This window comes from Rhododendron vialii, chromosome 4a, assembly GCF_030253575.1.
Source record: "Rhododendron vialii isolate Sample 1 chromosome 4a, ASM3025357v1".
NCBI lineage: Eukaryota > Viridiplantae > Streptophyta > Magnoliopsida > Ericales > Ericaceae > Rhododendron > Rhododendron vialii.
The window spans coordinates 8652423-8677125 of record NC_080560.1 but is presented as its reverse complement, the minus strand read 5'-3'; the positions used below and the strand labels follow the sequence as shown (position 1 = coordinate 8677125).

Below are 24703 nucleotides of genomic sequence, written 5' to 3'. Positions count from 1 at the left end.
GATTGAAATTTTTGGGTGTAAATTGGATATCACGTGGGGTACCCAGTGTCTATCCGAGCGGTCTAAACGTGTTTTGGACGGTCGAGTTTCAAACACCTTCTCTTCTACTCAACCAACTACTCTTTCTCTTCTGAATGGCTTGAATGTGTTGCTGGTATCACGTGTACAACACTATTTGCATCCAAAAATTCCACGGAATTTGGATGCCGAAAAAAGAATGCTGGATCCGCTTTATTGATTGATTTTTTTGGGGAAATTACCAAAAAAGTTCGAAGCAATAAAGAAAGAAAGAAAGAGAGAATCTAGGCCGACAAACGTTGTCAAGTTGATAATAATAGTCGTTGTTTCGCCACGTGTCCCAAACCGAAGCCCAGAGTAGGTTCGCTCTTACTTGCATGCAACCGCTCTGCTCGCAACCCACCAAACACTTTTGAAGAAAAAACACACGCCTTCGCCCCACTCACCACCACCAGTCCACATCTCTCGCCGCCGCCGTCTCATTCCCCTCGATCCAAACAAAACCCCAATTCCGCCGCCGCCTCTCATTCACCACCGTCTCTGCCCGCCGCGTACCGGACGGCCATGGAAGCCCTCTGCGTAACTCTGCCGGAATCCGCCTCTCCCGCCACGGCAGAGCACCTTATCGTCATCGACGACTGCCCTTCCTCTCCTCCGGTGCCCGAAAACACTGGCACCGAAACTCAGAGCATTTCCTCTGCTGCCGATGAAGGCAAAGGCGGAGACGCGGCGGTTGCCGGAGATCGGAGGAAGGTGCTGCTGGAGGAGCTTTGTCGAAACGTGGTGAAGCTTCCGTTCGAGTCGATCGCGGATGGTGGAATTTGCGAGGTATCCGCCTCTCCCGCCATGGCAGAGCACTTTATCAGCATCGACGGCCCTGCCTCTCCTCTGCTACCCGAAAACACTAGCACCAAAATTCAGAGCATTTCTTCTGCTGCGAATGAAGACAGAGGCGGCGACATGGTGGCGGATGCCGGAGATCGGAGGAAGGTGCCGCCGGAGGGGCTTTTTCCAAACGTGGTGAAGCTTTCGTGCGCGTCGACTGCGGAAGGGGGGATTTGCGAGGTTTATTTGATTGGAACGGCTCATGTTTCTGAGGTAAGACTTTTACGTGCTGACTGTCAGCTAAGACTCTAAGCACAAGACGGACGGAGTTAAACCGACTCTGAATGCCGTGATATGGAAGGATTTGGGTTTACTAAATCTAGGTGAACAAGTAGCCTGGATTGAGCTCGATGGAAAAATAGGATTCATATAGCCGATCCCAATTGATTTTGACACAAGCCTCGGTTTGGTTTGGTTATTTTCCAACTCAGAACTAAGCAATTCTAAGTAAGAGGGGGGTGTCTGAAAATTTTATAGAGTCTATTTGCTTTAATTTTCACGAAGGCATCCATATAGACTCTTGTAAATTTAATGTGTTGACTTTTTCAAGCCTTTTCTTATTTTGGTAAAAAAAAAAAAAAAGGCTTGGGAAAGTCAAAACAGTAAATCTACAAGACTTTGTTAAGATAAATTAAGGCACCTTCCATTAGCTTGAGGAGTGGTAGGGGCCTAATTAAAGCAAGAGTTTCACCTGTTTTGGGCATGAGCTGACCCTGGTCTTGTTGTTTGGCTGCCAAGAAAGTTAAGGAAAGTGCAAGCTATGGTTTCAATTTCATTCTTCTCTCTTACTGTTTAGTTTTCCTTTCGGTTTTGATTCTTTTGACACAGTTTTCTTGCTGAGAAAAAGAACAGTTTGCTTCAAGAGTGAGTAGATTCACTTGTATTGCGTATGTATTTTTGGTCTCCTTGTTTGGCTGCCTAGAAAATTGAGGAAAATTTAAGTGGCGGTTTCTTTTTTTGAATCTAATATTGTTTGTGGTTACTTTTCTGTTTCTTATCATTTGACGCGGGTTTCTTGTTGAACAGTTGAGTAGTTTGCATATGATTGTCAAAAGACAAAATGAATGGAGTAATTGTTTGAGTGCATAGTAGCATTTCATGAGCGTTAATTTTTTGATGAGCGTTAATTTTTTGCACTATAAGAAACATGTCCTTGGACTAGGAGGCAACAAAAATTGAAATTGTTGATATATTCATGTGTTGTGGACTGCAATACTGGCGTGCCTTGAAGAGAATCTGTTTGAGGCTTCTTTGTTTCATATTGTTTTTTTTGTTGAGTCTCTGTTTCATATTGTTAGTGGTAGGTGCCTCATTAAAGCAAGAGGTTCCCCTGCAGTTTGTTTTGTTTAGCTGTCAGATGTCCAGAAATTTCACTTTCGCCCATTTCAAAGTTTCCAGATGCTGCTGGCATCTTAGGATCTCAATTCATGCAGGCGTGTTCCTTATCGAGTTACTAACTCCTTTCTTGTTTTAATATTTAACCACCACACACACCCAAACACCCCCTCCTCCCAACAAAAGTCACCTCTTGGTGATTTATCCTGACATTACATTGATTTAGTTCTATTTTGGTCACCAAGTAATGAGAAAGAAAAGGAATAGCAGAGGTAAGTAATTGACCATATGATATTTGTCCCCTGTGGTTGCAGGAATCATGCCGAGAAGTTCAAGCTGTAATCAGGTTTTTACAACCACAGGTGCTTCTATTTTAGGAACTTTGTACCACTTGATTAATGGTCAGACCATTTAACAGGTTGATTGTCTGCTTCATATGGTTTCATGATAGCAGCAATCTTCAATCTGTTTATGAATTTATTAATTACTTGTGCTTTGACTACAGGTTGTTTTCCTGGAACTATGCCGCAGTCGTGAGGCTCTACTTTTTCCTCAGAATTTAAAGGTAAATATTACTTCGTAGTTCATTCCTCGTTTTTCTTGGCTTGCTATTGAATGGATAGTTTGCAGTCTACTTTTGCAGACTTCACCGTATTGCAGTCTACTTTTGTAGGCCTTGTGTGTTAGGATATACTTTTAAAAATTTGATCTTTCCAACAATTATGATAATGTTATGGCATTTGTCTTGAAGAAAACGTACAAGTACATTTTTGAGATTTGATCATCCATTTAGTCGAAGGCAGACGTGATGAACTCTGTGTTACCTCTCTTCGATATGTATGAAGTATTCGTACCGGATACTCGACCTTGAGCAGGGATATGAGAAAAGTTTTCGATATGAAAAAAATAGAAGACACTGTCTCAAGTCCTTTGACATTAAAAATAGTTGATATGATGTCATTGACATGAAAATTAGACGGATATGACATGTAGACGCGTATGACATATCTGTACCCAAGTCCATGAAACATAGGATCCTTTTCTATTTGATCAGATTCTGATCGTCTTGCTACGAGATCAAACTGGACTTTTTGGTAAGTAAGGGATCGGACTGATGTTTTATATGTGATCTACAGAATGGGCCTACAAAAGGAAAGGATCGGATTACCAAAGTGGGACCCCTAGTGGGCCCATGAGACTAAACTACTAGTAGTCTGTCTCTGTCATTTTTCGACGGTACTGGAATAAAATGTTATCTTGAGCAACTCATTGTAGGAAGTTTTGGGAGCTATTCCATTAATAATTTGTAGGCTTATCAGCTTGTTAATTTGTTTGTATTGTTACATCATTCATGAAAGGTAGGTTTTATATGTCTTTTCAAATACCAATCAGTAGATTCCATTACATCTACGTCAGCGGGCAAATGCTTTCCTAGCTTATTGATCTTCTCTGAAACATCCCATTATTGTCTTAGAAGTCCGTATTGCTGCTGATTTCATATATATTTATTACTTGAAGCTCCTGTAACTCTGCAGCCAGCATGGTCCTGTATATTAAATGTGTTTAAGCCTTTAAGGAACTTGTTTCCTCTAGCTTTGTTGTTGTGTCTCTCCTTTGAATGTCTTGAACCTATAGGATCAACCTAGTGGAGTGAGAGACATGATCTGATACTCTTATTGTTACTAGTGAGGGATATGTGGTGGTGGCGTGGTGCCTTCGGGCACGTTAGTAAAACTGCCCAGACTATACCTTGCATTTTCCAAGTAGTTCTTCCCCCAAAGAAGAATGCTCAAGTTAAACATAATCCGGTTGTTTATGTGTAAGTCATGGAGTGTATTGCATCATTTCTTTTTTATTCTTTCTATGGACATGATACTGATTCCCTTTAGTAGCAATTCCCCACATTTCACTTGCCCAAGTAATCGTTTCAGTTTCCCAGGTACCAACCAGGAGAGATATGGTCGATATGTGGAAGGCACAGCACAATATATTTGAAATCCTGTACAGCTGGTTTCTGGCCAAGGCATGAACATTGTTATTTTCCAGATTCTTTGTCAATTGATACAAAAGTGTTACGTTCTCACATATCAAATTCTGCTACAGAGAGTATTTTTTTTGTCCTTGTACTTTTCTCATGCATCTTAATCTTTTCAACGAGTCTATATGTTCTTTTGTTAGGTTGCCAGCAAGCTTGAGGTTTTCCCTGGTTCTGAGTTTCGGGTGGCATATGAAGAAGCATGCAACTATGGTGGCATGGTGAAATTTGGTGATCGCCCGGTACAAGTAAGATACTTTTACCATTAATTTTGTTTGATTGTTGTAACTGGAAGCACTTCTTCCCCAAGAACCTTCAACTCCCACCGACCTATTGCTTCTCCCAATCTTGTCCACCAGTAAGCGAGTTGCTGAGGTACATTTGCAAGTACAACAGTTCTGTGGTTTTACTGACCAAGCATGACTTGCACCTTCTTTTTTAAGAGCATTCCGCTTGAAAGAGATTAAGAGGAAAGGGTTCTGGGCTATGAAACACAGATATTCTATTTTAGCCTACGTATCACGTACCGTACGCATATCGGACACGGATATGCTTGGATACGCTCCAGATACGTGTCCGATATATTTTTTTAGAGTATCCAGATTTTAACATAAATTTTTGGTACCTTGATACGTTTCGGATACATTCGGATACGTTTTGAAGGTTTTGGATACGCACGGGTTAAATTGTTATTACTTAAAATTAAAGGGTGAAAACTGCAATAAGGTGTATATATATTTTTTGACCGTACTGTACGTATTCAAACAAATGGATTACAAAGAAGGAAAAGCAGGAGTCGATCCGCTCACTCGTCTCTCAACTGTAACTGTAAGCTCCTTCTCGCCTGATCCGACGAGCCGATGGCCCAAAACCAACATCAACAGTCTCGCGGCCGAACTCGTCGAAAGTCCATTTGCTAGAGTACCTCGTCACCACAGGCGCCCTCTCTCTCTCTCTCTCTCTCCCTCTCTCACAGTGTCGGCTTCGTTGTTGTCGCCGTCGTTGGCTCCGGCGAGCGGTCGGATTCTGGTGGGGTTTGTTTCAGCAATCCTTGGGGTCGGATCCGGCGAGCTATGGTTGGTAGGATTCCGGCGAGCTGTGATATGTCGGATTTCGGCGAGCTGCGGTTGGTCAGATTCAGATTCCGGTGGGCTGGGGTTGGGATTTTCCGGCGAGGCTGAAATTTGGTCAGAATCGTGTACCTCTGTTGCCTGCGTTGTGTGTGTATATATTGTATATATCATATTGTGTATATATGTGTGTATATTTAATTGATTGAATAGCCTAAAAGCTAGGCTGTTGGGGAGTGAAAAAATTTAGGGGCTGGTTAAAGTAGAAAATGGCACTTTTTCTAGACAAATTGACTAGGATGTGCTTGAGGCTATTGGAGATGCTCTAAGTCTCTCTCTTCCCTCTCTCTCTGGTCTCTCTGTTCTCTCTCGTCTCTGAGTTGAGGTTTGTTTTTTTACCTATACAGTTCTGTGAGTTAGGGTTTTTTTTTATGTCTCTGATCTCTCTCTGGTCTAATTTAGGTTTTTTTTTTTTTTTTTTAACAGTAAAATCTGATGGATTCTGCTAGGGTTTTTTTTTGGGTATATATTCTATTTTTATTTATTTTTGTATTCAACTTATCGTATCCTACTTTTTGAAAAAATCACGTATCCGTATCCCGTATCGTATCCATATCTGTATCCGTGCTTCTTAGGACTTCTGGGGTATGAAACTTGGTCCCTGCTTGGTTCTTGTGTTATCCTGTGTGGCATTGCAAAATTCGAAGGATGAACATCAATAATGTATGCTAACCATATCTTTCAGTCCTCCTCCAGAATTACGCTCTCTTTTTCATTGCCTTCTCTGGGATATGGACCCTTTATGACTATATCTTAAACATACAGAAGTACTCCTTTTCTGCTTTTGAGTGTTCATCAGAGTATAGCTTTCTTTACGTGTACTAAGTATTAGTCTTCCCCATCTCTGCCATCTGATAATCCCTCTCTTCACCATTGCCTATGAATTGCTGTAACTAATTTCTTTGTAACCTAACTTATTCTCGATATTTGGTTTTTACTGAATAGATAACTCTACGAAGGACATGGGAAAAAATGCCACTTTGGCATAAGGCAAAATTGCTTTATTTTTTGGTTTTCCACACATTCTTTTTACCAAGCTCTGAAGTTCTCAATAAAAAGGTATGTTTGCCTTTCTTCACAACTTATTGGCTCCAAATGGCAGTTTTTAACAATTTAAACAAGGGAACCATGATTATGATACTGAATTTCAGTGGTTCTAATTTGGCTTTTGCTTCAGCTGAAGGAAATGGATGATATTGATATGATGACTCTTGAGAATCAAGAAATGAGCAAGCAATTCCCCACCCTGATGGAAACTCTTGTACATGAGCGAGATCAGTAAGTACATATTGCTTTCATATACTGTATTGTAGAACTAGCTATCGCATACTTTTGGGCTACATTTTATTTTAGTATGCTTCTTGAGTTCTGTTCTCTCATTTAGTTTTTTATGCTTTTGTTTTAAGACGAAGTATTCTGTTAAGGTCCCTCTGTAGTCTATTTCGAACGACTTTCCATGGTCAACTTCTCATTCAAATTTGTATGAGAAAGAATAGGATAACACCAATGCAATTATATGTGGTTCCCCTAGATATTTTCCTATCGCATCATTTATTCGAACACTTGTACGAAGGAGAAATTCAACAGAGTTCCATGTGAGCACATCCTTGTCCTGATTTGTGTAGTTTTAGGTGAGTTTTTCTGAGCAATATTCGACAGTATAGCTTGTTTATATAGTGTTCCCAGTGTGAAGGAGAAGTTAGTTTTTATACGCAATATCAGGCCAAAGACAGCGTAGCTTCTTTGATATAAGCTTCCAATTTGCATGAGAGAAAGGGATGCACTTCTATTTTATAGTAAAATCTGTACTCTCGAATGTGGCACCTTATGTAAGGGGTACCAAACACAAATCTAATGGGCTCTGAACAGAAACTCATCTCTCTTCGCCGCTCATCATCCACGTGTTTCATTCTTTTCTGGTCCTTATATTTCTTCTTAAAAAAAGGAAGACACATGAAAGACTTGTAATTGAAAGTGATGCTACTAGCTTTAGAACTTTCTTGAAGAATGATTGCTCTGATACTTATCGCAATATCCATCGCAGCCCTACTGCACGCAAGTATACTGACTTTTTCATTTATATGTGATGCTCCACTACTTTTCTGTAAGTTTCTTAAGATTTTGATTACTATACTCATCTTGAATCCTTGTTTGCATGTTCAGGTACATGTCAGCCACTTTATTAAGAGTTGCTGGTAAGTACAATTCAGTTGTTGCAGTCGTCGGAAAGGGGCACCTGCAGGGGATTAAGAAATACTGGAAGCAACCTGTCGAGGTCACGCCATTTTTGCATGTTTTTTTTTTCATTAGTAAAAGTATGTTTGGAGTGATTTGAATTATGCCGATCCACACCATTATTTAGATTCCAAGACCACTGGATGGTTACTTCTCTTAAAATGTCAAGTTCCTCTTAATTATCTTCAAAGGAAAGGTCGCCTTCCTTTTCTGATTGCTCTTTTTTTGGCCAATACCAAACAAGTTTTTACTGGTCTCATGTTCTTTTCTATCTCGTTCTTTCGAGTCTGGAAGTTATGGAATAGACTTTCTGTATGAACATCTTTTAATATCTGTGTTCCTGAATTCCTTACTGATCATGTTGCAGTTGAAGCACCTTCTGCATGTAGATATGTGTTCACGGAAGCCTGTAATTTCAGCTGTGAAGCTCCTCGCAACTGTTGGAGTTGCAGTTGCTGGCATTTATATATCAACCAAGAAATACTCCTCGGAATGAGGAAGGTGGTAACTCGATTTTGTTTCTGAATGAAAACTGTGCTGATATAAATCTAAGTTTTACAATGGAAAACATCTTAGTGGCCTCCTCGAGATAGTTTACTTACTGTTAACATTCCCTTTATTTCAACTCTCTCTTTGCCATCCGTATTGATAAACAGAGCCGCAACTAAGTACTCCGTACTCATGATATCTGCACAGTTTGGAAGTAACAAAAACCCCATAGATTTGACGAACACAAGTTTTTTCGGAACATTTACCTGACAACACTTAAAACAAATTACTTAAACCAAAAATGAAACCCCGAGAACAAACAACCCCAACACCCGACATCGAAGAAATGTATCCACCGACCCCCTCTCCCTCTCCTAACAGTCTCGTCCCTCAATTTATATTTCCATGTTTTTCAATTTTTGTCCTCCACACCCCAACTGTTTCCTCATCCTCAAGCTGGTGTCCCTTCACAAAACCTGCTCTAAGTGCTGCTGATCAATACCGGCTTCACAGGATAGAGCTTTCTTGTGCTGCTGATACATACCATCTTCACATATACACTTCCCTTGCGCTGCGAGTGATATACCAAAACCAGTTGTTTTCCATTTGCTCTACTGGAGTAGCTTGATTCATGGAAAATGCATGACCACTGTCTAAGAGTTTAACGTGATTTCACCTTGTTGTGTGTAGAAACTGTGTCCATCTCAAAGCCAATTGACAATGAGTGGAGATGTCCTAAATATTATTAAATGATCACTCATTCCACTGACAAGTAATGTGGGATTCTATTCTCTTGACGTTGTGGCTTTTCATAAGTCGAGGCAACTAGTATTGGCTGTAGTGGTTGTGCAAAGATGATAGTCCAACAAGGTCTGGGGTTTGTGACACAATCCATGTTTTTACTTGTGCTGTTTGGCGATAGTAACCACCCGTTTTGGCTTGAGAAGAAAAAATCACGCTCGTCTATCATCTTAATGAACACCAAAAATCCACGTATCTATACATACGTGGATACAAATAGACGTGATTCAACCAAGTAATAGAATGTAGTTATTCTGTGTGGTGAGAAGAATATACACCTTTGATGGTATACTATAGCGTTGTTATATGCAAAATTGTTTGCCATCCTATATTTGCCTCACCAGATATGAATTTTGGGGGCGTACATTTACCGTCACTTCTTTTTTCTTTTTCGCCGACAAACTAGACTAGGGGCAACTTTTACTAGCATAGTACTTGAGGAATACGAAAATGAATGTGAGACGGTACATAAGTCGCTTACTTTCATTCTTAGGACGATTAAGCATGTCCTGCATAATTCATCATGCACCGGTGACAGGATGTGCATTTAACTAGGTAAATTAACAGCGCCTTTCTCTCATATGCTTAGTTTTCCATCTATCCATCGAAATTGCATTCTATCTTCTTTCTTGGACGAGTTTTGAAGATGGCCTCGAAGAAAGGCTTGAGAGAAAAACATATTGGCTAGTGATTGTGAGGCCCCAATTCTTGACTGGAGGGGACACAAAGGCCTTTGCCCTTCCATACCTTGGAGAGAGAGGGAGGGAGGCCAGAGCTTTTGGTTTTTTCATGTTGTCAAGAACAATGGTTTTTTCGTGTTGTCGAAAACTCTGTAAATGAACAGAAAGGTTTAAGGTAGTCTCACTAGGCCCTAATATATTCTGAAGCCATGGTTTAAGGTTAAAGTAGAAGTATCAACTTGAAATATTCCGACCAGTCTCGTGAACTTTGATTCCACGTGTATCTGCATATGTGTATGTATACACGCGCACTTATGAGCTGTGCTATGTGCACAGCAAGCTGTGCACAGATCCCGTTTTCTTCTGCCTCGGGTCGCTCAAAGATGATCGGAGCCGCTCATTTTGTTCAAAATATGTTGTTTAAGGTCTTTGTAAAAAATGAGCTTCGTTCGATATCGTTAGAGGCGTTAACAAAACACCCAAAATCACTTCAGAATTTAGGCCACAAAACACCCAAAATCACTTCAGAAAAATCACTTCAAAATTTAGGCCTAAATTCTGAAGTGATTTTGGGTGTTTTGTTAGCACCTCTAACGATATCGAACGAAACTCATTTTTTACAAAGACCTTAAACAACATATTTTGAACAAAATGAGCGGTTCTGATCATCTTTGTGCAACCCGAGGTGGAAGAAAACGGGATCTGTGCACAGCTTGCTGTGCACGTATCTTTTCTGCGCACTTATCAGAAAGTTTGTTTACATAGACTATTAGTGAACAGATTGTGTACAGATTTTGATGTGGGACCCATTGTGGGTTCCACACATAATCTGAGCCGTTTATTAAATGTAAAATATTTTTTCAAAGGTCTCCGCAAAAAATCAGCATAATCTGATACTTATAGAAGCTTGATTCAATCGTCTAATTTTTCATTATCTTGAAATCATAATGAAAAGTTAGACAATTGAATCGAGCATCAATAGGTATCGAATTGAACTGATTTTTTTGTAGAGACCCCCTGAAAAAATATTTTACATTTAATGAATGACTCAGATTATTTATGTGGGATCCGTGGTAGACTCCACAACGAAATTTGTGTATAATCTGTTCACAGATTATTTGTGTGTAGCAGGGTTCTGCATTTATAGGTAATTGATTTGCACTCATGAATGACTCGGATTATTTATGTGGGATCCGTGGTAGACCCCACAACGAAATCTGTGTACAATCTATGCACAGATTATCTGTGTGTGTAGCAGGGTTCCACATTTATAGGTAATTGATTTGCACTCCCTTCTTTTTTTAGGAGGATTGATTTTCATACTCCCCCTTTATTTAAATGCACTCTTTTTTTTTTTTGTAGTAATGTGAAATTACATGATTACTCTTTTTTCGTGTGAAGGAAAAAATGTACGAAGGGTAGTTTTATAATTCTAAATGAATGAAGACAAAAAATGGAGTGCACTTGGACAAAATAGGAGTGTGAAAATCAATTTCTTTTCGGAAATACAGTTCATTTTTTGTCCTCTTTGAATGTGAATTTACAATGTTGTCCTTCCAAGTGGTCGTAAAACAATCTCCAACCTCTTCATATTTATCTCTCTAATTATTACTTTATTCAATTCTTTTTATTATTATTTAAGGAGTGAGTATGCGTGAAACACACATATAATTTTCATACATTGCCAAGTGCCATATTTTGATGTCCGAACTTGACAAATTAGAACTGAGCCACTTTTATAAGGCTTTGGCTTTTAACTTACGGGCGCTTGACGCTATTTGATTGATCAATTAATTATTGTACCATATTTGTTAGGCCTTGCAACACGTGTCTATTTGCAATAGGCTAGGAATTAAAATGCCTAAAATTCATGCTAATGCTGCACATTGTGTTCGTAGACCTATTTTTGGTGATTATTCTGAACAGTACATTATTAACTTCATATTCTCCTTAAATAGAAAAGATCCGCCCAAAGAAATGTTTACAATCTCTTCCTAAAATGTCCTGACAAACAATGATTAGATTGGTTTTGGCCTGACCCTTTTCTATTTTTTGTGTTTTTCTTTTTGTACATTCACTTTCCCAATTTGTGTTAAGTGGGGGCACTACAGAGTGTGAGAAATTTTGCTTAAAGCATTTATTTTGGATTATTCTTACTTTCTAGGAACTTTGATTAATTGTGGGTTATTTATTAATAATACTCATTTTTTTAGAAGAGATAAATCAGGAAAAAAAATATTAAATCAAACTTAAGATTTTCAAAAAACACAAAATTAATCCGAAATTCTGCCTATTTGGATTTTTTTTTTGGTCTTCTACAGTTCTTATTACGATATCAAACATTTGATGCAAAATTAATAATCATTCTGAAATAAATAAAGTATAAAAATAATTTTAAAATGAATTTGGCAAAAATAAATCTTCTTTCTTATACAGGATATATGGTGGAGGAGGAGGAGGGAGAAAGTTTGGCAAAGAAACTTCCAAGAAAAGAGGTGATGATATACCTCCCCGCCTTCGAATTCACACGGAATTGCCTTCCGTTGGGGGAAAAAAAAAAAAAAAGGAAAAAAAAAAATGGAAAAGAAAAGAAAAGAATTTGATAGTAACATGGGAATTGGGATGATCTCCTCTCCATACCCCATCTTTGTATATATCCTTGTACATTATTATGTTGTGGGCTCATTTTGAGCGTACAATCATGATCCAAATTGTTCATCCTATTGAACACGTAAAAGAAACCATGTATGAAAAATTTGATTCAAGATCTTTTAGACATGTGAATATGTAGCGTTTTGCAATGTAGAACGTAAAATGAACGGACAGATAGTATCTTAAACCTTGCAATTTACGAGAAAAAAATGCAATTTATCCGCATATCGATTGATATCCGGTCAAATTAATTTTCACAGTCGTGTTCTGTTTCGGTTGTTTTTAGGTGAGATGAACGGTTCGGATTGTTATCGTGAGGCTAGAATGAACTTACGAAATGAAGGCCAGTGGACCTCAGTGTGCTCCTAGAGCACTGAATTGGCTCCAAGACCTTTGAGTCGTCACCGGGCCAGCCTTGAATTTGATAGCTCCCACAGAGTTGCCATGCATGAGTTATCTCGCTCTCCGTCTCTACAGTAACCCCCCCGCAGCCGACCAGATCTCTCGCCGCCGCCGATCCCAACGAAACCCCCCAAAACCAGCTCCCGGCGGCCACATGGAAGCCCTCTTCATAATTCCGCTGGGCTCCGACTCTCCCGCCAAGGCGGAGCACTTCGTGATCAGCATCGACGGCCCTGCCTCTCCGGTGCTCGGAGATCCTAGCACCGGCATTGACGCCTCCGCTGTGGCAGATCGGAGGGAGGTGCAGGCTGTGCAGCTGCCCGAGGAGCTTCGGCGAAAGGTGGTGAAGCTCTCGTGCGAGTCGACGGCGGAAGGGGGAAGTTGCGTCGTTTACTTGGTTGGAACCGCTCACGTTTCTCAGGTAACTTGAATTGTGTTTCGTTTTTCATTGGCCTCGCTGTTTCTTTTGATAACTCAGGTGGTGTCCGGGTCGATCGCCGCCCAATACAGGGTCGATTAAACCGGGTTAAACCGGTTTTCTCTGTCTCGACCCTTTGTCAACGAGGTTTGTCCTTGGGGATTTAGTGGTCTTGTTCAAAATTAAGGAAAGCGAAAGAAATGGATTCGTTTTGGTTCTCTCTTGTTGTTTGATTTTCTGAATAAAAAAATTTAAGAAAAGCGAAAGAAATGGACTCTTTTGACGCAGTTTTCTTGAGGAATAGTAGAACAGTTTGCTTCCAGAGTGAGTGGATTTACTTGTATCGACTGTGTTGATCTCCTTGTTTGGCTGCCTAGAAAATTGAGGAAAATTTAAGAGGCGGTTTTTTAATTTTCCTTTCCCGAATCTAATTACTTTTCTGTTTCTTATCTTTTGACACAGTTTTCTTGTCAAGCAATTGATTAGTTTGAATATGATTGTCTATAGACCAAATGAATGGAGTTTTTTCTCAGACTCTCGGTGCATAGTGGCATTACATGAGCTTTAATTTTCTGAATTATATTAAAAATGTCCTTGGACTGACATGAAGAGAATCTATTTGAGGCTTCTCTGTTTCATATTCGCTTTTTGTTTTTTTAACTTTTTGGCTGTGTCTCTGTGTCATATTGATGGATTGAAGTTTTACGATGGGTAATGGAGTTCAGTTGATGTTTCTCCATACAGCGTTGTCAGTATGAGAGCATCATTTGCCAACTGTTGCAGTTTTGTTTATTTAGCTGCCAGATGTCCAGAAATTTCAGTTTCGCCCATTTCAAAGTTACCAGATGCTGCTGGCATCGTAGCATCTCAATTTTGCAGGCGTGCTCCTTATTGACTCCTTTCTTGTTTTAACATCCCCCCAAATAGTCAGCTGTTGGTGATTCATCCTGACATTACATTGATTTAGTTATGTTTTTGTCATCAAGTAATGAAAAAGAAAAGGAACAGCAAAGGTAAGTAATTGACCGTATGATCTTTGTCCCTGTGGTTGCAGGAATCATGCCAAGAAGTTAAAGCTGTAATCGGCTTTTCAAAACCACAGGTGATTCTATTTTAGGAACTTAGTACCACTTGATTAATGGACAGATCATTTAACAGGTTGATTGTAGCAGCAATCTTCAATCTGCGTATCAATTATTAAGTACTTGTGCATGTTTTGACTACAGGTTGTTTTCTTGGAACTATGCCCCAGTCGTAAGGCTGTACTTTTTCCTCAGAATTTAAAGGTAATATTACTTAATTGTTCATTGCTCGTTTGCTTTAGTTTGCTATTAATGGCTTTTATATTAGGGAATGGATAGTTTGCAGTCTACTTTAGCGGACTGCACCGTATCGTTTGGCCCCATGGGTCCACCACGGGAGTCATTCTTGTGATGTGGTCACTCATTTGTTGGCCTTCTGTGTTTATGATAAACTTGAAAATAATTTGGTTGATCCAACAATTGTGATAATGCTATGGCATTTGTCTTGAAAAAAACCAAACAAGTACGGTTGAAATTTGATCATTCATTTTTTCGAAGGCAAATATGATGAACTGTACGTTGTGGCTCTTTGAAATTTATGAAGTAAGCACCCCGGATACTTGACGCTTGTGAAGGGATATGAGAAATTTGTTCTACATAGAAAATTGCAGACACAGGTCCTAGACATTAAAGTTAGATGATGTGATATCCGTGACATGAAAATTAGTGGGGTATGACAATTAAACACACACTTGTTCCAGTGTCCATGCATGAAACATAGGATCCTTTTCTATTTGATCAGAATCATATTATCTTGCTACCGGATCGAACTGGACTTTTTGTGAGTAAGGGATCGGACTGATGCTTTATAAGCCATCTACACAATGGGCCTACAAAATGAAAGATTGGACCACTAAAGAGGGACCCCTAGTGGGCCCACGAGACTAAACTGCATGTGCATCATCTTATGTGTCCGCAAAGGATGCCATAAGCTATACGGTGGAATCCATTTTTGTATACCGGCATTGTGTGCAAGCTGTGTTGCAAAAGGATACCCCTTTCGAGGTTATTAGTCTGTCAATTTTCACTGTTTCCGTAATAAAACCTTATGTTTGGTGCAACTCATTGTAGGACGTTTCGAGAGGTATTCCATTAAGAATTGTAAGGCTTATCAGCTTGTTAATTTGTTCAAATTGTTACATCATCCATGAAAGGTAGGTTCTAATAGGTCTTTTTGAACAACACTCAGCGGATTCCATTATATGTATGTCATGGGGGATATTCTGTCCTAGCTTATTGATCTTATCTGAAGCATCCCATTATTGTCTTAGAAATCCATGTTGCTGCTGATTTTATTTTTATTTATTACTTGAAGGTCCTGTAACTCTGCAGCCAGCATGGTCCTGTATATTGAATATGCGTTTAAGGAACTGGTTTCCTCTTCTTACAATGTCTTGAACCTACAATATTCACCTTGTGGAGTGAGAGGCATGATCTTATATTCTTATGGACACTAGTGAGAGATATGTGGTGGTGGCGTGGAGCCTTCAGGCTCCAAGTATTTTTTCCCCACTGAAGAATGCTCAAGTTAATAACAATAACCTGTTTATTGTATGTGTAGTGATGGTGCATTGCATGTTGTCTTTTTATTCTTTCTATCGTCATAGTACTAGCATTTAGCAGCCATTCCCTAAATTTCACTTGCACAAGTAATAATTTTTGGTTCCCCAGGTACCAACCATGAGAGATATGGTGGAGATGTGGAAGGCACAGCACGATATATTTGGAATCCTGTACAGCTGGTTTCTGGCCAAGGCATGAACATTATTATTCACCAGATTCTTTGTTAATTGACACAGAAGTGTTTCGTTCTTGCATTTTACATATCTGCTACAGTGTGTTTTTTGGTCTTTGTACTTTTCTCATGCATCTTAATCTTTTTAATGAGTCTGTGTGTTCTTTTGTTAGGTTGCCAGCAAGCTTGAGGTATGCCCTGGTTCTGAGTTTCGGGTGGCATGTGAAGAAGCACTCAAGTATGATGACAACGTGCAAGTGAAATTTGGCGATCGCCCGGTACAAGTAAGATACTTTTTGCATTAGATTTTGTTTGATTGTTGAAACAAGAAACACTTCTTTGGCTCCAACCCACCTCCTGCTTTACCCCACCTAGTGTACCAGTAACGTTGGTGAGGTACATTTGAAAGTACATCGAAATTGTGGTTTTACAGGCCAAGCATGACTTGCGCCTTTTTCTCTGTAAGAGCATTCTGCTTGAAAGATATTAAGAGGGAAGGGTCGTGGGGTATGGAATTTGGTCCCTGCTTTATTGCTGGTTGTGGCATTATCCCATGTGTTGTTGAAAAACTCTACAGATGAACGACAATACAGTATGCTAACCTTGTTTTTCTGTCCTCCTCCAGACTTAAGTTCTCGCTTTCTTTGCTTTCTCTGGGATGCAGACCTTTTATGACTATATATCTTGAACATCCAAAAGTAGTCCTTTCTCTGAGTGTTTTAGTTTCAACAGTGGCTCTTTATCGGCAGCTTCAGAAGTTAATATCTTGACTCTTTAGAATATAGCTTCTTTGCGTGTACTAACTATTAGTCTGCAGGACTTGCTCCTTAATCTCCAAGAGCATTCTGCTTGACACAGATAAAGAGAGAGGGTTGTGGGGGGTGGAATTTGGTTCCTGCTTTATTGATGGAGGATGCATTATCCGGCATAGTATTTGCAAAACTCTACAGAGGAACATCAATAATCAATGCTAACCATATCTTTCACTAATCCTCAAAGAATTAAGCACTCTCTCTTTTTTCTCTTGCCTTATCTGGGATATGGACCTTATGTGACTGTATATCTTGAACATCCAAATGTATTCCTTTTCTGCTTGTGAGTGGTTTAGTCTGTAAAATGGCTCTTTTTGGCAGCTTCAGAAATTAATGTCTTCAGCATGCTTCTAGATCGAGAATGTAGTTTCTTAACTTGTGCTAACTACTAGTCTTCCCCCTCTCAGTCATCTTATAAGCAATTCTTCAACATTGTCTATATTTGAATTGTCTGTAACAAAAATTCATTGTAACCTAACTTATTCTTGATATTTGGTTTTAACTGATAGATTACTTTACAAAGGACATGGGCAAAGATGCCACTTTGGCATAAGATAAAATTACTTTATTCCGTGGTTTTCCAAGCATTCTTTTTACCAAGCTCTGAAGATCTCAATAAAATGGTATGTTTGCCTTTCTTCACAACTTATGGCTCCAAACGGCAGTGTTTGCAAATGATATTGATATTTAAACAAGGGTACAATAATTACATTACTGAATTTCAGTGGTTATAATTTGGCTTTTGCTTCAGCTGAAGGAAATGGATGATGTCGATATGTTGACTCGTGTGATTCAACATATGAGCGAGCAATTCCCCACTCTCATGGAAACCCTTGTATATGAGCGAGATCAGTAAGTACATGTTGCTTTCTTATACAGTATTGTACTAGTTGCCACATACTTTTGTGGCAACATTTTGTTCTAGTATTCGTCTTGTTCTCTCGCTTTGTTTTTGATGTTTTAGTATTAAGAGAAAGTATTCTGTCAAGGTCCCTCTGTAGTCCATTTTGATATGTTAGGAAGACTTTACAGGGTAAACTTTGGTAGGTAATACTTCTCATTCATGTTCGTATGAGAAAGAGAGAACAGAAAAACTGTAAGGTAAGTCTACTTGGTTCGCTTAGATATTTTCTCATGCTTCATATAGTTGGATCCCATCATGAATTCCAACACCTCTATGAAAGAGAGATCAACAGAGTTGCATTAAGCCATCCTTGCCGTGATTTGTGTAGTTTTAGTATGTTTTTCTGAGCAATATCCGACTGTATAGCTTGAATGTATAGTGTTCCCAATTTCAAGGAGAAGTTAGTTTTTATAGGCAATATCAGACCAAAGACGGATAGCTTCTTTGATACTCCATAAGTTTCCAATTTGCACTAGAGAAAGGGATGCATTTCTAGTAAAATCTTTACTCTCGGATGTGGCACCTTATGGAAGTGGTTCTAAACACAAATCCAATGGGCCCTGAATATATAGAAACCCATCTCTCTTCGCCACTCAACATCCACTTCTTTCATTATTTTCCGGTCTTTATATTTCTCCTTAAAAGGAAAAGAAATTAATGAAAGAAGAGGATACTTGTAATTGAAAGTGATGCTACTAGCTTTAGAACTTTCTTGAAGAATGATTACTCTGATACTTATTGCAATATCCATCTCAGCCCCAATGAACACAAGTACAGTGACATTTTCTACTTTATGTATTTAGTTTCTTGCTCCACTGTAAGTTTCTTAAGATTTCAAGTAGTATAGTTATCTAGTTAACCTGAATCCTTGTTTGCATGTTCAGGTACATGTCAGCAACTTTATTAGAAGTTGCTCGTACGCACAGTTCAATTGTTGCAGTTGTCGGAAAGGGGCACCTGGAGGGAATAAAGAAGTACTGGAAGCAATCTGTTGAGGTTAGACCATTTTCACATGTTTTGTTTTTTCATTAGCTATACAAGATCAGCATATAGCTCCTAAAAGTTTCTTTGGAGTGATTTAAATCTATGCCAATCCACACCATTACTTGGCTTCCAAGACCACTGGATGGTTAACTTCTCTTAAAATGTGAAGTGTTTAATTATTATCAAAGTAAAGGTCACCCTCCTTTTATGATTGGTTTTTTCTTTTTTTTTGGCTGACACAAAACAAGTTTTGATTGGTCTTCTGTTCTTTGCTATCTCGTTCTTTCGAGTCTGGAAGTTATGGAATAGATTTTTTGCAGCAATATCTTTTAATATCTATGTTCTTGAATTCCTCATTGATCATGTTGCAGCTGGAGCACCTTTGGCATGTAGATAGGACTTCACGGAGGCTGGCTATTTCAGCAGTGAAGCTCCTCACAACTGTAGGAGTGGCAGCTGCTGGTGTGGCCATAATTTCTGGCCTTCGCGTAGGCTGGTTCTTTTAGCGGCAAAGCTCCTCACTCTGTACTCCTTACTCATGATATATCTGCAGTATGGAAGTAACATGAATAGCTCACCACATAAAATGAAAGTGTATGTATGTACACACAGATTGCACAGGGTTATAGCTCCTGACAGGTCTAGCTACCAGGACTTCTGGCTCGATGCTCAAGGTTAAGGGGAGGGAGAGACAAAACTACCGGGTGTTGGTTTAATTTTTAAATACATGATTTTCTCGCTTAATATCTGGGGTTCAAGGTTCCATAGCTTGTTGGCGGGGACTAAAATTACTTTTTAGTGCCCAGAAAATGAGGAGGGGCCTATGTTTCAATGTCGTGATAAGTGCAGTCACCCCTGTAGATGAGTGTGTGTGGTGCTGATGGTAATACCCTGTGGAATCATACATCCATTTTTTCATAACAAAGAGAAGTAACTGATGAAATAGAAATTGATTTGGTATTAATGGAATGGAATGGTGCTTAGTGGAGGGAGATGCAGTTTAGGAGTGAAAAATTGACATAAAAAACGGCAAATTAAACCTTCTCTACTTTTGTGCCAAATTTAATGTCAAACTTTGGCAATCCATTTTTAGCGTCAAATTTGACACTTGCAAAGTATATGAAAAAGGTTATTGCACAGGGGAAGGGGAAGGGCATTGTTATGCTAAAATGACACACACTATAGCCAACCAGAAATTGGCTTTCGCCATACTTATTTTGGTACCAACGATTGGACTTGTTATCAAAAAATTGTAGGTACAATCTGGGCTATCCTCCTCATGGCCACTCTCAGCTTCAGCTTCACTAATTGGTAATTACCCTATAGAGGAAAACAATAATGATGTCAAAAAATGTTTTTCATTATCAGTAAAAATAAATCCAATATGACGAGTTTTTTCAATTCATTTTTCTTTGCCAGATCCCGAATGAAACATACCATTAAATTTAGATTTCTTGGTTTTCATTTGAATAACCCAAAGGTTCAGGACTACATCAATTGAATTTGGATAATTCCACTCATGCACTTATAAAACTACACATATCTGATTGAGCTGAAATTTCATGGGTCCATTCGTTTTTTTTTTTATTTTATTTTAAAATTATTCAACAGCTTGAATCGTTCGTGCGGGGTCGGGAGTGGGCCCTGCAAGCCCGTTGGTACCCCATCGGTGGGATTCCTATCAGTACGTATTATATAGAGGGGTCCTAGAAATTAAAACAACCTTCTTCCAATTCTATGTAGAGAAGCCAAATTCTCGTCACTCGAATCGGTATTTCGGTACCCACGAAGCCTGGGCTGTAAGCGAACCCAGTCCAATGAAGTACCTGTAGGGGTGATAAACAAACAGGTAGTTGATTTACTTGATTAAACTTGATTTGATAACTTAAAGAGCTTCAAAAATATATTCGAACTTAGCTTGTTTATAAGATGAGTCGATTTCAAACGAGGTTCAATAAAGCCAAACACAAACACGAGTCGATCTCAAGTAGCTTGATTTTTTTACACATATTAAGCTGAACGAGTCGAGTAGTAACTTGTCCAAACTTGGCTTGAAATCTTAACGAGCTTCAAAAAAATGTTTAAAGTTTGGTTCGTCCATGTAGCAAACCAATCTTGAACAAGCTTTTAACGAACGAACACGAGCTCAGACTCGAGTAACTGGGTTTGTTTAGCGGCCCTAAGTACTTGGTTTGTCTTACGGCAGTTTTGGAGCAAATTGCACAGTGTGCAATTCTGCACTTTCAGTGCCCTTTTTGGGTCTCGCTTGATGATCGGAATTGTTCATATGATAGAGCTCGACGACTACCTCGACCATACCAAAAATCATGTTCATTGGATTCCAATTGATATCCAATTGAAGCACATTTATCTTCAAACAGAAGGGTTGAAGATGGGTTTATTAATCTAGTGTGCCTGGTACATTTTTTCAAAGAGAAACATGTTTCAATTGGATATTGATCGGAATCCGATCAACATGGTTCACTACAACAAAAAGCACATTCGGTGATATGCAAAAATGTCACCAAAAGTCCAAATTTTGTCACCTATTATCTTTGGTGACACAAGAAGAGGTGTCATTGTATCCATGACACTGAAAGTCAAGGGTGACAAAAGTGTGTAGTTGTCACGGAATGTTGTCAACAGTGACAATAATTTGATATCACCGAAGACAAATTTTCCGTGACACAGTTGTCACCAAAAGTAACAGTGACAACAATATGGTGTCACAAAAGATAGATTTTCTGCGACAAAAGTAATTATGTCACGGAAAGTAACGATGGCAGCACCATGTTGTCACAGAAAAGAGATTTTTCTTTGACAAAGGTTGTCACTAAAAGTACGTACCATGACAACCAATTGTGTGTCACCAATAACCTATCGTAGTAATAGACACACAACAGTGACAACTTCTTTTGTCACCAAAAATAAGACTTTAGCAGCAATACACACTTTATTCCATATATTATTTTCACCTGCTTACAACGTTTCAGATTTTTTTGTATCTTATGATTCAACTTAGTAAAACTTAAATTGCGAAGAAGCAAAATATCATTCAAATCAAATATCCAATAAGTCAACATTCATTATCCAACTTCAAAACCTTTTAAAACATTCATCCTCCAACAATAACCACTTCAAACTTAACAACATTACCGAAACTACAAAACATCCATATCCAAAAAAAACTCAAAACAAGTGTTCCATTTAACTACCAAAAAGTCTTCAACTCCATCTTGGTTAACTGCCAAAAAGCAACTCCATCTCCTTACTTACCTGTACAAATTGCCAAAAAAAAAGAAGCAATTATGTAACATGTCAAACCTACGAAAGATTTTGAAAAAGAAAGAGATTTTGCTCCAAGTTGTTATATAACGAATTATAGCATGACTCATGAGTGACTAAGTGAGCTACCCAATCCAGATTTTGATGTCATTCTACATAATATCGATGATATGCAACCTACGTAGCAACAAAACTACGCTAGAATCGACACATGAACAACATTAATTCAAGCTTTATCACAATTTTAAAACTACTAGTAAAAAAGGACGTGCAGCTTGGCCAAGTAATATCATAGAATCTCAGTATCATTCAACCTTGGTGTGAGAATATAACTCACAAATGCCGACACCAAAGAATACGAAGTAAAAGAATACGAAGTAGATCCAGTCCAGCGATGAATCACAGTGTCCTTAAAGCAGATTTCGCCCTCGCCAAGGTGTCCTTAAAGTAGATCAAGTCCTGCGATGTATGTGTGCTCTCTGAATTTTGGATGCATGAAATGGCTAGATACAATCTATTTAAATAGGCAGACAAGTGACTATCCGAACAGGTATGACTTGGCTCACACCGGGTCACGCTTGAACTGTTGCACTGGTTCAGAAACCGAGTGTTGCAATGGTTCAAAACTCGCATTGGTTCGGTTTGCTTCCGAAAAACCATGTAAAAACCATGCTAGGGGTATTTGTGGAAAGCAAAAAGTAGGAAAAATCTTCATACATTTAAAAGTAGTATAGATCAAAAGATAACAGTTTACAAGAATAAGGTAGGAATAATGTAATTAAGGCATTGATATACTTACAGTGGTTGCTAAAATTTATATGCGTTTCGGCTTGCGAGTAAGCTTTCACGGCCTCAATTCAAGCCCTATGAATTTACCAACATACAAACAACTGTCAATAAGATATATCTAGTAACAAAGTGCTCTACGTGTAAGTTTAACTATCGCTGTTGAACTCAATCGCCCGCCTATATGACATTAGACCCGCTGTAAAAGGTACAACTCAGATTCAGATCTTACTAAATGAGGACTTCCTGTGCCTTCTCCGAAAAGAGTAGGATCCTTTGACTGCTGCCTAAATGACGAGAAAACTACAAAATGAAGCTAATAAGTGAGTCTCGCAGCACTACTCGAAAATCAAGCAGCCCTGTCTGCTTTATATGAAGTAATACAAGAAAAATTAAGTTTTTGAGTGCTGCAAAGCATAGGAACAAGATTTTTTTTATTTTTTTTAAGGAACTCAAACGGAACCAACTTGGCACCATTTCTTCTCAAATGGTGGTTGAATTTGAGCCTTTATGCGCATTTCAACATACCATCCTCCCACTATAATTTTCAATGTCTTTTATATTTTAAGACAAGAAAGATAAGAAATATGCCAAATTGATGCGAAGCAAGATAACTAGAAATGGGCAACACAGATATTGCACAGGTGCACTAGCGACCTTATGAACTCAACCGTATATTTAGAAGTTAGTAGACCTCGGGTTTTGGTAAATTTATGAACACTTGTTTAATTTGTTTAATGGTTGATAATCTGAGTTTGAGTCTTTCTGATCCTAAGTAAACAGTAAGGGTGAATCCCTCCTTCAAAATAGAAATTAAAAGGCATACAGTATACTTTTGTATAGGTTAAATACGGTTTGTTGTTAAGGGAATTTCCCACTAGCTTTATTTATGTTTTTGTTTCATTGTTCTGGATGATCTTGGTATGGGTTTGAGTTTCCAACTTGTATGGGAATTATGATAATTTGTGTTTGGCATTTCTAGTCATTATGATAATTTGTGTCTGGCATTTCTAGTCATCCTCCTCCAGCTGCTTCTTCCCGTTCATCAAAAGCAAACAACCAACTCTACAGCTTCCAAACAAACCCAATTTACCCCCAAAAGCATTGATGGCTGGCATCAAACTCTAACCAAGCCCTGCCTCTAAACATCAAATAAAACTCAAAAAACTGTTTGTTTGATACTTCTACTATCAGGATTCTGAAATTCTAACAAATTGCCTTTTTGGAAACAAATCCAATGGTAGCCCCTCCAACTAATCAGCCCCTCCTATTTTTCCTCTTCCAATTTTAAATGGACTCTTTGATATTTGCAAAATATCCTTTTCATGTCAGGCATTGGACACTTGAATAATTAAGGATACGATCATATGTGTCCAGCATGTCTAGCTGAAAATACGGAAATTATGTCCAACTAAGAAAAGTAACTGCCAATACCTCATACAATGTTTCACCAAGTTGTGGAGCATATGCTTCCCTGTAAGAAACAGCTTTCCTTTGGCGCTTCCCTTTACCTAGAGCAGCTTCCTCCTCAGTCGTTTTTGGTATGGTCGAAGTACTCATCGAGCTCTATTATATGAATGATTCCGATCATCGAGCGAGGCCCAAAAAGGGCACTGAAAATGCAAAACTGCACGCTGTACGTGCAGTTTGCTCCAAAACTGCAGTAAAGCCATCTTCAAAAATGGAAAAAGGAAATTGGGCTTGTGGATGGTTAGATCGATGGTGTTCATACCGAGTCCGGCTCCTCTCCTTTTTTTTTTTTTTTTTTGAAAATGTCAATCCATTACAAAATGGAGAAGCCTGAAAGCAGACAGATTACATCGCAAAATACATGATTGAACCAAAACTAACACAAGCTAGACACGAGTACATGCTAACCAAACACTACTACTCTAGGCACCCCTGCCGAACTAGGCCTGCAACTCGATTGCCGGACTAGGAGCCAATCCATAGGAAATTGGAGGATCCTCCAATTCTAATTCGATGGTCAGGATTATCCTAGTATCTCCAGCCTCAAAGCTCATATAGTATTTTA

The 24703-nt window shown here is 38.8% G+C and overlaps 2 protein-coding genes and 1 long non-coding RNA gene across 3 annotated transcripts; 2 read left to right on the top strand and 1 right to left on the bottom strand.

Annotated features, from left to right (window-relative positions):
• The first annotated feature begins 414 nt into the window (after positions 1–414).
• LOC131323060 (uncharacterized) lies at positions 415–8221 on the top strand. The gene is made up of 9 exons (XM_058354680.1): positions 415–1116; positions 2553–2600; positions 2744–2803; positions 4178–4261; positions 4417–4521; positions 6349–6462; positions 6581–6681; positions 7567–7678; positions 8006–8221. The coding sequence occupies exons 1-9, from the start codon at positions 583–585 to the stop codon at positions 8132–8134; spliced, it is 1287 nt and encodes a 428-aa protein (XP_058210663.1). The 5' UTR covers positions 415–582; the 3' UTR covers positions 8135–8221.
• A 4469-nt stretch (positions 8222–12690) lies between these two features.
• LOC131323062 (uncharacterized) lies at positions 12691–19522 on the top strand. Its single transcript, XM_058354682.1, has 9 exons — positions 12691–13083; positions 14135–14182; positions 14307–14366; positions 15834–15917; positions 16071–16181; positions 17219–17332; positions 17461–17561; positions 18498–18609; positions 18969–19522. Exons 1-9 carry the CDS (start codon positions 12709–12711, stop codon positions 19101–19103), a joined length of 1140 nt encoding a protein of 379 aa, XP_058210665.1. The 5' UTR covers positions 12691–12708; the 3' UTR covers positions 19104–19522.
• Positions 19523–21312: 1790 nt separating this feature from the next.
• LOC131323072 (uncharacterized) lies at positions 21313–24202 on the bottom strand. Its single transcript, XR_009199071.1, has 3 exons — positions 24103–24202; positions 22682–22746; positions 21313–21873 (listed from the first exon to the last, which is right to left on the bottom strand). It is a non-coding gene; the product is annotated as an uncharacterized LOC131323072 (long non-coding RNA).
• Between the last annotated feature and the right edge of the window lie 501 nt (positions 24203–24703).

Coding starts and splice junctions, on each gene's coding strand:
- LOC131323060 (XM_058354680.1), top strand. CDS start 583: ATGGAAGCCCTCTGCGTAACTCTGCCGGAATCCGCCTCTCCCGCCACG. Junction 2,804..4,177: donor TTTTTCCTCAGAATTTAAAG/GTAAATATTACT, acceptor TCAGTTTCCCAG/GTACCAACCAGGAGAGATAT. Junction 6,682..7,566: donor CTTGTACATGAGCGAGATCA/GTAAGTACATAT, acceptor TTGCATGTTCAG/GTACATGTCAGCCACTTTAT.
- LOC131323062 (XM_058354682.1), top strand. CDS start 12,709: ATGAGTTATCTCGCTCTCCGTCTCTACAGTAACCCCCCCGCAGCCGAC. Junction 14,367..15,833: donor TTTTTCCTCAGAATTTAAAG/GTAATATTACTT, acceptor TTGGTTCCCCAG/GTACCAACCATGAGAGATAT. Junction 17,562..18,497: donor CTTGTATATGAGCGAGATCA/GTAAGTACATGT, acceptor TTGCATGTTCAG/GTACATGTCAGCAACTTTAT.